The sequence below is a fragment of the Centruroides vittatus genome, unplaced genomic scaffold, assembly GCF_030686945.1.
Source record: "Centruroides vittatus isolate TY-2023 unplaced genomic scaffold, ASM3068694v2 contig_1213, whole genome shotgun sequence".
Taxonomy (NCBI): Eukaryota; Metazoa; Arthropoda; class Arachnida; order Scorpiones; family Buthidae; genus Centruroides; species Centruroides vittatus.
In genome coordinates, this window is record NW_027120776.1 from 653,718 (window position 1) to 664,856 (window position 11,139).

The 11,139-nt window shown below is 39.7% G+C and overlaps 1 protein-coding gene across 1 annotated transcript; it reads left to right on the top strand.

Annotated features, from left to right (window-relative positions):
* Positions 1-6,075: 6,075 nt before the first annotated feature.
* LOC136986137 (serine/threonine-protein kinase H1 homolog) lies at positions 6,076-9,257 on the top strand. The gene is made up of 2 exons (XM_067283610.1): positions 6,076-7,291; positions 8,695-9,257. Exons 1-2 carry the CDS (start codon positions 6,383-6,385, stop codon positions 8,995-8,997), a joined length of 1,212 nt encoding a protein of 403 aa, XP_067139711.1. The 5' UTR covers positions 6,076-6,382; the 3' UTR covers positions 8,998-9,257.
* Positions 9,258-11,139: the final 1,882 nt, after the last annotated feature.

Consider the following 11,139-nt stretch of genomic DNA (forward strand, 5'->3'; position numbering starts at 1 on the left):
TTCTTTTTTCTCAATGCAGTAGTGCTACTACCACGATGTGCCATCCGCTCCCTAATAATGAGACCAGGGAAGTGGCAAACTCTTAAGGACCTGGTGTAATTATGGGAGTAAATATTTTTCAATTGAAGTTATTTGTCTATATTGAAAGCCCTTTCAGTTGCCGCAATCTGTGACAGCTCAAGATTGTGCAAAATCATAAATGTAAGCCTTGCTATTGGAGCGATCCCAGCTGTATTCAGAATGGGTCCAGTCAGTGCATTTGTTCGTGATTGCCCCATATTGATCTTCGATTATTTTTGACGATAAGAGGGCCTCTATGTAGAGTCCATTGTGGATTTGGCCAGGCCCACAGTGGGGTAGGTAGCGAGTACAGTAGCCTATAATGAAAACGATTAGCCTAGATAATTTTCGGGGGAGTCCTGTTAAGTCTCACTTGTTTGTAAGATCTCTGCCTACTTTAGTATTAAATATTCTGTCCGCCTTGCGGGCCTTAAAAAGGCCTTTTTCCATACTCGTCATTGTTTGGTCGAGTGATAAAAGACAGGCCTGACAGTACGTGAGTTAAAGCACTTGAAAATTTCTGGATCGCCCGTAGAGGCATGGTGGTGCCTTTCTGCTTGGGCCATCCGACTGTCCTGCACTTTAGTACTAGATCCACAAAGGGATTAAAATTTGGGCATAAAATTTTGAATTATTTTCATATTACAGTTGGATATTGCACGCATGGGAAGTCTGATACTTGTTGATCAACTAAGTTCACTTTTTCTGCACTAGTCAAGGTTACATACGGTTTGTTTACAAGTAATAAATTGAAAGTCGTCATAAATTAACAGCAGTGACAATTTTAGGCATAGATAAAGGCCTCAAATACCCGTAAATATATGCTTTTCGATATTCCTGTACTAGCTAGGGCCCTAGACTTTATACGATATATATCAAGTATCGTGTGATACGTGTTTTACAGTACATAAACTTATGTATAAGAGGCCTCACAAGTCATGTATGCCTAAGGCCTTGACAAACGCCACTGTTTAAGAAAAAAATATGTATATTTTATGCTAAAATAAGTAAAATCGGCTTCATTTTTGAAGAAATTGGCATAATTTATCAAGATCTGAGAGAGATGCTGGGACTAGTCAAATGCCAGGGGCCTCGCTCTCAATTGATTTATTTATCTACAAACATTAGGGCCTGAAGGCTTATTGATCCCAATCGTTCCAATGATTTAACATTAAAAACAGCCCAATTTAGATTACAATTTCCTCTAAACAATTCTCAATAATCAATTTAACACCTAAACAATCGGGCCTCATAGAGAGGAGCAGTCAGTAGGGCCTTCCGCCCGGGCCCCAGACGAGAAGGACCTGAAAATTTATAGAGAGTCACTTATGTAAAATACACGATACAAAAGTAATAGAGAAAGTTCAAAGGCCGGGCCCTCTCTCGGGCCTTAAAAAATGTTAAAAATAATAAGAATAAAATTACATACAGGAATTTTCTTCTGTAAATTGATAATGACGAATGCCTCAAGGTCACACTACTCACTTCTTTTTTTTTTGTAGAAATAAGTAAGTTTGGGAGGGAGGGGAGGCGAAACCGATGCTCACACCTATTCTGCCTTATTTATGGCAAGATACGTCATCTAGTGTCCCCGAGGATGCCCTATTAATGGACCATTAGCCGTTACGTGACTTTGGTCAGGTCATAAACGTTTTCTTTCCGAGCCCTATGACCCCGACAGAAGAGTGAGATGGCTGCTCTTTGACCCATTGGGATCGGTTACAACGTGGGCGTGTCCGATTTATTAATGAATCTCCGACTGACAGCAAATAACTTCAACCCCTTTATAACGCGTATTACGAATACAACTCCACCGTTTCCTGGCTGTCGACGTATCAAACACGCAATAAACCTCGTTACAGAAGAGGTGGGGGGAAAAGCGCGTGCCAACATCGAAAACGGGGGGTAAAAACCCCCGATTTTAAGTGTTTTTGCGTAATAGTGTACACTCGATACACTACTACTACTACTACTACTACTACTATTCTGGTCAGTCGTATATTATTCTCGGAAATTACGTGACCTACTTTACGTGTTGGGGTGTCGAAACAGAAGCTCTCCTCTTTTACTTTCTACTAGAAACAATAGAGGGCCATCTCGTGTTTTTAAGGGGGTGCGAAATGACAAAAGAGTTAGGATTTAAGAGTCGAAGGAGGGGGAGTGAAATTTGAGTAGATTAAATGTTTACTTCTCGATCAAAGTTGTTCTTTGTATCGAGTCCAATCACCTCTGGCTTTCGTTTCCTGTCTGATCCATCAATCACCGTCGTTTGTGCACGACCATTTTCTAACCAACACTCCCTTCAACCTGTCTGACTTTGGATTCTTTTCTTGGAATGACCCAGCTGAAATGTTGCTTTTTTAAACTCTTGTCAGATGATAGAAGGTGTTTTTATTCTCCATTTCATTTTTTCTAACACACACACACTAAAAAAAAAACAAGGAAACTAATAATGCCCACAGAGGAGGGGAGGAGGGAAAAAAGCGTTTCAGATCCGCACCCCGATTAGTCTGCCAAGCCTCAATATTTTTGCTGCTTCGATAAACTTAATTATCTCTACGGGGTCGAGGACAGTCGCGCGTTTTGTGTGACAATCGCGCGAGCGTTTAGATATCACCTTTCGGCCCCTTTAAACCCGTGCCAAACAGATAAGGGGGGGAACTCGGACCCATTGATGTTCGGCCATCAGAATATAGCATTATTATTATTATTACGGATTACCGGAATGCCAAAGCTCCATGCCGACTTTAAATAACACGGATGATCACCCCACCCGATGTTTACACCACGGATCAAATGTGCAATCGTAGCAGCTTAGAATAGCTTTATTTATTATTATCTCGCCGTTTCTAAATATAAACCGCTCACACGAAAAATCCGGGAAAAAATTTTAATTGATAATTAAACCGAAAAAAAAGAACACGCAAACACACCCTACCCCCCTCCTACGGCGAAAATCGTAATTTATAAACCACCCCTTCGTAAGATAATCTGACTTAATCCTATCGTCATTCATTTCCCGTTGCACTTCCAAGTGTGACGTCAGCTCTCGAGTCTCGATAGCATTATGACGCGTAATTGTTACTGTAGTAGTAGTAGTAGTAGTCAGTAAGGGGAAAGTGAGGGGTGGGGCAAGTAGTTTTATTGGGTTTATTTACTGACACCTCTTAGGATGGACTCAAATTTCAATTTATTTTTAAGGAATTCATTGAGAAGGGAGGAGCGGAAACACTCCTTTTTATCAGTTAGTGTGCTACTATAAGTAAACGCGGAACAGAATTCCAAGTATTTTTTTCCCTCCCCCCTCTAGTTTTTAATTCGACCAGATGGCTGCACTTATCTACCGGGCTTCCATTTTCGTTCTTACAATAGATTTTCTTCCCTGTTTATAAGACGTGAATTAAGGAAAGAGGAGAGCCAAGAGGGGTGGAAAAAAAGGAGAGCGAGTCTCCCACCCCCGTTATGAGTTAGGGGAACACGTGATTATACGAGTTGGACACGGTTCATTACTAACATTTTTCTGATTGGCTGATAATGTGGCGAATTTCGTCCCCTTCAAATTAAGACCACGTGATGATGTCCGCCACTCCCTTTCGAAGAGAAAATTGAAGTCGGAGGAAGTTGTAAGCACCGGATGGTGACGATGGCGGCGATAAATTAAGAAAAATTTATGGTTTGCGTGAATATTTTAGTAATATTTTCGCCAATTGTTGTTAACTAAGAAAGAGAAGAGTTTTCGGTGTTTGCAACCCGCATTGTGCCCCCTGTAGTCCATTGCAATGAAGGAATTCATGGCTATTTGCTCTAGTTGAAGCCATTTAACTACTTGAAATTCTCCCTAACGTAGGATGGAGCCTTATAATTTCTTAAAACTATGAACACAGGACCATCTCTTTAACGTAAAATTAGTGTGCATAATCATTTAAGTGAGCCAATTGTTACAGGCAGGGTAGGTCCTTGGACCATTCTGACGAAACACTCTTTTCATGTCGCCGCGGTCGAGACTAGTTCTGTGAAGTATCAAACGTTGCCGGACTCTTTGTTCGAGATAATTACGTCATCCGGAAGACAATTTTTGTTTTGTTTATTAAAACACGCGCCATCTTCAAATCCGGTGGGGGGGAAGAAACGAGGAGTAGAAATTTTTCTGTGATCTGCGCCTTTACCATTTATTTTTGCTTGAAATCGGAAATATTAATTATTTTTAAGAATAAAAAATGGCTTCCGCTTAAATTCGAATTTATATGTATTGTGGCCCGAGGTGCCCTTCCTCCTACACTAAATAATAAATAAATTTAAAAGGGTAAACCGTAGCTTCGCGGCCTTAAACTGTAGTCTGGTATACGAGGCTCTATACTGTAATCTAGTATTGTGAGGCCTTAAACTGTAGCCTCATACCGCAAGTTCCTAAGCTATAGCATGATTTCACGAAGCCTTAAGCCATAATCTCATATCGTAAGGCTTTAAGATGTAGCTTGGTACCACGCTGTAGCTGTGGTAACTTACGTATAAACTCGGCCCCGCTTCCACTTCTTAATTTTATTTAAGAAAAGAAAAAGAAAGTACTTCTTAATTTTACAAGATTATAGACGATATCCTCTAAAGCTAAACTTACAAAATAAAAAAAAAGAAGAAAGATTGAATTGATTGTTCTGGTTGAAAATTTATAAAAGAACTTTCTGTTGACATAACTCCCCCCCGCAGGAGCTTAGATGCATTCATCCGGGGACATAGTCAAGTATTGCTTTTCTTTATCAACCAATTGGGAAGAAAGAAAGGAAAAAAGTCCCCCTCGCTCCGTCTCCACCCTCGCCAACAACACAAAAGCCAAGTGGCCTCCTGACCCCACATAGCCATGATTAATGAAGTGTCTTTTGCCTCTCGTGTTACAAGTCACTTGTTTCCTTTACCAAACTTCACTTTATTCTTTTTATTATTTTTTTTAAAGGTGGATATCCTCTACTTCTATCCTGTATTGCGCCAGAGGATGCTCCGAATGTTCTTCCTTATTATCAATAAATGTTTACAAATTAATGCCCGCCGCCGATAATAAATTTTGATTCAAAATTGGGTTCGATTTCCATCGATTTTTTTAAAATTACATCGGTTTATTGGCTGTTAAATTTTTTAAAAATTTTTTCAGCGTTTTATATGAGTTAAAATTACTATTTTATGCGAAAAATTTGCTTATTATTCGAAAATTTTATTATACAATTATGTTAAATTTAATTATTATTTTTATTTCAAAGTAGAGAGCATTCTTTATAAACTATCAGAAAAATAATTAGATAAAGTAATTAAAATTATAATTGAATAATTATGGTTAAAAGAACGAAATATATATATATTAAAATTCGAAACTAAATTAAGAATATTAATTTAAATTTCTTAATCAATCATCTGATTGGATGATTTCAATTTTTCAATTTTATATAATATACCGTTACGTCATTATAAAATATTGCTTATACATTCAAATTTATTTCTTATTAATTCTTTATACGCGATAAATTTAAAGTTGTTTGTATAATCTATATAATATAATTAATATTTGATTTTACTCATCAACGTTATCTTCGTCTTCAATTTACATTTAATTTTTAACAAGCGCACGATTTACAACAACTTTATCGTTATTAATTTTCAAAAATTAAGATGCAAAATTAATACATAACAGTTTATATAATTTATTATAAAAATTTAAAAGTAATGTAAATAAGTTTTAAAAAAAAATTTACTTAAAACTTTAATAAATTTAAAAATAAATACGAACTTTTGTTGTGAAAATATTAATACGGCATTTATAAAATTAATTAAGCTATAAAAACGAAAATAAATTTAAATTTTTAAATAATATTTGACGGAAGATATTTAAATTTGTATTTAAATGACGACGTTTATTCTCAAACCAGCGCTTATCGAAATTATTTTTTAATATTGAAACTGCCGAATAAACATTAAGAGAAGTGGAAAAACTTTTCTGAAATCGGGAGGGGGACTGTTTTTGTCACTTTCGAGTGTTTGTATAACACGTGGATTTTTAGAGTGGACGATAAGGAAGAGAGAAAGTCTTCGGTTGCGAGAGTACGTTACCATAGCAACCATAAGGATAGGAACACTCTCGCAGCAGGCGAGGTACGGAACGGTCGGTATGTCGTCTGCGTCTCGTTCGATGTTTAAAAATCGTCAAATCGGAAGGCCGTAAGCTCGATCGATCGATCGAAACGGTGAAGGGAAGGCTGTAAACGTTTTCCCGTTATGAAACGCAAGAGGAAGACATTTTTATTCGCCATATTCGAATCTTAGCGCTAAGCCTAACTCGATGGGTTGCCGAGAGAGCAAACTGAGCAACGACGACTCCATTGGAGGCGACAACGATGCCAAGATCACCCCCGTTCTGACTTTTCACGCATCTCAGGCCAAGGAAATAGGAAGAAATCAGCAGCAGAAGAGCAAGAGGAGCAGGAAGAAATCGAGGAGGAGCCCCAACAGGAGGACTTCGGGAGAATGCAGATCCAAGAAGAGGAGGAGAGAGAGCCGAAGCTGCAACGACCCCAGGATAACCGCCAAATACGACGTCAAAGGGGTGATCGGAAAGGGAAGTTACAGCCGCGTGGTCAGGGTGGAAAACAGAGTGACTAAGCAACCGTACGCCATCAAGATGATCGAATCGCCCGAAGGTAGAGAGGTGTTCGAAGCCGAACTGTCCGTGCTGAGGAGGATCAACCACACCAACGTCATCAGGCTGGTGGAGGTGTTCGAATCCAACCGCAAGGTCTACATGGTGATGGAACTGGCCACAGGTGGTAGCCTGCTGGACAAACTGGAAACGAAAGGGAGCTTCTGCGAATCCGAAGCGGGAAGGGTGCTGAAGATGGTGCTGAACGGTGTGGGCTACTTACACAAATTGGGCATCACCCATCGCGATTTGAGACCCGATAATCTTCTCTATTACCATCCGGGTAGCGACTCGAGGATTTTGATCACCGATTTCGGATTCGCCAGCACTAGAAAGGCTAGTGGCAATCCTTACATGCACACGGTTTGCGGGGTGCCACACTACATCGCTCCGGAAGTGGTGGCCAGGAGGCCCTACACCTGTTCCGTGGACATGTGGGCCGTGGGGGTCATCACTTACATTCTACTGAGTGGAACTTTCCCATTCGATGCCGAACAGGACTCTCAGATCTTCAAGTTGATCCTGAAGGGCAGCTTCTCCATGTCTAATCAGGTAAACGGCACCCATTTTTCTACATGGTGGCATTTAATGTCTTCGTTTGTTTTTAACAGTTCTAGTGGAGTGTGTGACCTCAGCTGTGCCTCTTTTTGTTTGTTTTTATTTATTTTTCTTTGCAGCTTACATGAATGGAAGGCGAAGTGGGTGTCATTTCGTGGAAATTAATTTTTTAGCGCCGCTAATTATTCTTCAGAAAAGCTCAGTGGGTCGGGTTACCGCCATAAAAATATTATAAAACGAAACAAAGCGTTTTATTATCCCTCTTTTTTTCCCCTCCCCCATTTTTCCTTCCTCCTTCCACGCCGGATAAGGCGTTAGAGATTTATTTAGGAAGAAAAACAGACGGGTGTTCAGGGTCGGGTGTGGTTGCTCCCCTTATAATGCGCGTGGCTGTTTACGTTTTGTATGGACGCTTCCATTTTCTCCCCTTCCGGGGATGCCGACTTGTATCACGACCTGTCATTTGAACCCGAGTCTCTCGTGTCTGGTCGGAGGATGTGGCGCCAAATCTTAGGGTGTGGCACCCACTAAGACGCATGCGTTCCCCTGAACCGTTTCACTCGACAGATTTCATCGAGGCCGTAACCTTTCGTCTGAATTCGTGCGCTTTGCCCATCCACGTTTTCCAGATTACACGCGCTCTAAAACACGCGAAGGCGGGGGGAGAAAGTAAATAAACCGAAAGGCCTTCAGACGGGAGTTTGAAAGGTTAAATTTTGGAAGATATATATTCGACTGCTCTCGTTTTCTCCTTCGAAAGTCGAGCGGGACGAAATTCTATTCCCGAGATTGGGTGTTGCCTTTTGTTCATTGTGCTCGGATGTGTCCCTGAGGTTGATCTAACAGAAATTTTGTTTATTTTAACCCACGCTTATCTTATCGAGGGTTCGTCCCCTCTCTCGGACATTCGAAGAGCTGATAGATAGCGAATATCGGACCCGAACCCCCCTCCCGCCATTGACCATTCGCTTTCTTTCAAGTGCCTTTTCTGATTATTCTTACTATCTTTCCGCTCGTTGACAGCTTAAATAGGAAGATCCGACATTTATAGTTGTACGTTACGTGCGTTTCTTTAAAGACAGATGGCGCCACGGGTAATCCAGGTGTCTTTTCAGGACATCCTTTTTAAGGGCGGGGTAAAGTTGATGGCTGCATTATCATCGTTTCTTCCTGTCTGTGTGGGAACGGGCCTTTTACTTCCTGACTCTGCCAATCTCCCTCTTTATATATATATATATATATATATATATATAAATCCGTGAGGCCGCTGGCCCAGATGGGGCGCCCGCATTTCTCTCGGTAATCGGAACCCGACCTTGCTTTGCTGCTATTTTGGTAATGTAAACATGTGTATGTGGCTCTGGTCGCCCACTTGCTCACTTTTATTATCGTTTCAGGTGTGGGAGAACGTGTCCGAAGACGGCAAGAACTTCGTTCGCTCCCTTCTGCAGAGGGAACCGACATCTCGACTGACTGCCTTCCAGGCCCTCGAACATTTGTGGATCTGCGAAACGTCTCAGAGGCAAACACCGGGACGTATTGTTAATCGCCGACCGGGTAGCCTCAAGTCTTCGCGTTCGTTAACTTCCGTTCGTTCGGGACGTTCCGTGCACTCCCTGAGATCCGGACACCGAAGAGTTCGAGCTCAGCAATTGGATGTCCTCAAAGCCGATCCGGAAGTGGCCGGCATGATCAGGTGACCGAAGATCAATACGTCATACTCACGTATACTAACAATGATGTTACCGATGTATACATACACTATACATATATACATATATATATTTACATGATTATATACCGTCGCGCTAAGTCATCGACATTTTTAAAAAAACCAACCAAAACAATATTTTTTAAGAATATTTATTTTTCATGTCTAGCTTTTAGGTGCCATTGCCGATTTGTGCCAAATGTTTTGTATAAAGATTTTACGGCAATAAACATTTTGCATACATTTTAATGCGGGTAGAATGGTGTTCTTTGTAGACGTTTTCTGATTGCTTGTTTAAACGTCGGCTTCCTGATTCCTTCCAATTACTAAGCCCCCCCCCTTTTTTTAAGTCCGACCAACACAAGTCACTTAGTGTAATAATTTAAGATGCCACTGTCAGGGAATCTCAAGTTTATTTGTTTCGTGACAATGCCGGGGTTGTTTCGTGCATAATCTCTAACGGGACGGCCATTTTGTACAGTTTTTTTTTTAAATAGATGAACGTGTTGATAGTTTGAAAAATGCACTTGACATTTATTACTATTTAGCAATTGTTAATTAGGAAAATAAATGACTGCGTTTTGTCATTTATTATTATTTGATGGCGTGTTAGTAAACACGCGACAGAGTGTAGTCGCGTGTTTACTAAAGTTTTGATTTAAGTTTCTCTTCGGAGTTCACGCGGTTTATATTAGTGTTTACTTAAGTACACAATGCAAGCATTCATTTATGCATTCTTATCAGTTAAACGTGGAAAAATATAATTTAATATACACACAGTTTTTGTTTACACGCGGCAATTGATGTTGTCATTTTTCATATACAAATGAATTTCGTGGTTATTTATCAAGGGACCATCTTGTATACTAACAAGCGCTGTGTCTATTTTATTTAAAGAATTGGCTAAATATAAATCACGTAACGCGGGGTATGCAGGTAATTTTTACGATGAGTTACAAGAGGGTGTGCGTTACACGATGCTAGGATCTGAATCCTTGAGTAGCAATGATTCATTTTTGTTTCTGGAATGTGTAATGAGTAACACTAAGCGTGTAATTAACGAACAACATTCGGTACCACGTTACCCCTCAGTACAATTAAGGGAGTCGATAGACGATATGCCTTGCGTAATTTTGGGGATGGGTGTGTGCGACGGCGTTACGGAGTGTTACGGGATGGGATGTTAGTTGAAAAGTGTATAAAAATAGCGTTTCGTAATTTATGGGGACGATCCCTGGTGAATAAAAGAATGCTTTATTCAAGCTAGATGTAAATAAATGGTTAATGTTACCCTAGGTGCCAAGATGGCGGCTCGTCTCTAATTCCAGCAAGGAAACAGTGGGACGCACGTTCTAACCTAACCTATTATAATAAATTACCATAATTATTAGCAACCAAATTATTAGAATAGGTTAGGTTAGGTTAGAACGTGCGTCTCACTGTTTCCTTACTGGATCAGAGACGAGCCGCCATCTTGGCACCTAAGGTAACATTAACCAAATAAAATAACACTAAAGCCTTAGATTCGAATCCGGATCTATGAAGATAGTAGGCTGACACTTTATAATGACGCTGATACATTGAGTTCTTATTATATTTAAGATACTTAAACAAGAGATGAGAGTTCCTAAAATATTTTTTGTGTAGAATTAAAGGTCATAACTGGAAGGTTTCCTCATAAAAGGCTAATATTGAATAATACTTTCGCTTGTTATTGTACGTTAGCATGTACAGTACAGTACATTAATATGCTACTAAGTATATTAGTATGTTAACAGTAACATATAATATATTTCGCTTAAATAAGGAGGAAACTTTCCAGACACTTAACGATGGACGTGGTAAATATCAAGCTATAATAATGAGTTACATTTTCGGACCTATCGCTACTACGAAACGATTAATCTGCATTTAACAGATAAGGGGGAATGTTTTTAACAGATAACTGTTATTTGGCCATGAAAATTTAAGTCAAATCATGACAAGGCTTGATCTATTTTCTTTATCCTGTTCTAAATCTGAAGCTTTCACAAAGATAAACAATGTTTTCAAAAAGTTATCTTAACCAGATCTTCTCTTATGTAATTTTTGGCTAATAAAACTTTCAACGTCTTGTATCTAAGTACTTAAA

What these genes read in the sequence shown, in the direction of transcription:
- LOC136986137 (XM_067283610.1), top strand. Translation starts at nt 6,383, where the DNA reads ATGGGTTGCCGAGAGAGCAAACTGAGCAACGACGACTCCATTGGAGGC. An exon ending in GCTTCTCCATGTCTAATCAG is followed by an intron (nt 7,292 to 8,694) that starts GTAAACGGCACC and finishes TTATCGTTTCAG; the next exon opens with GTGTGGGAGAACGTGTCCGA.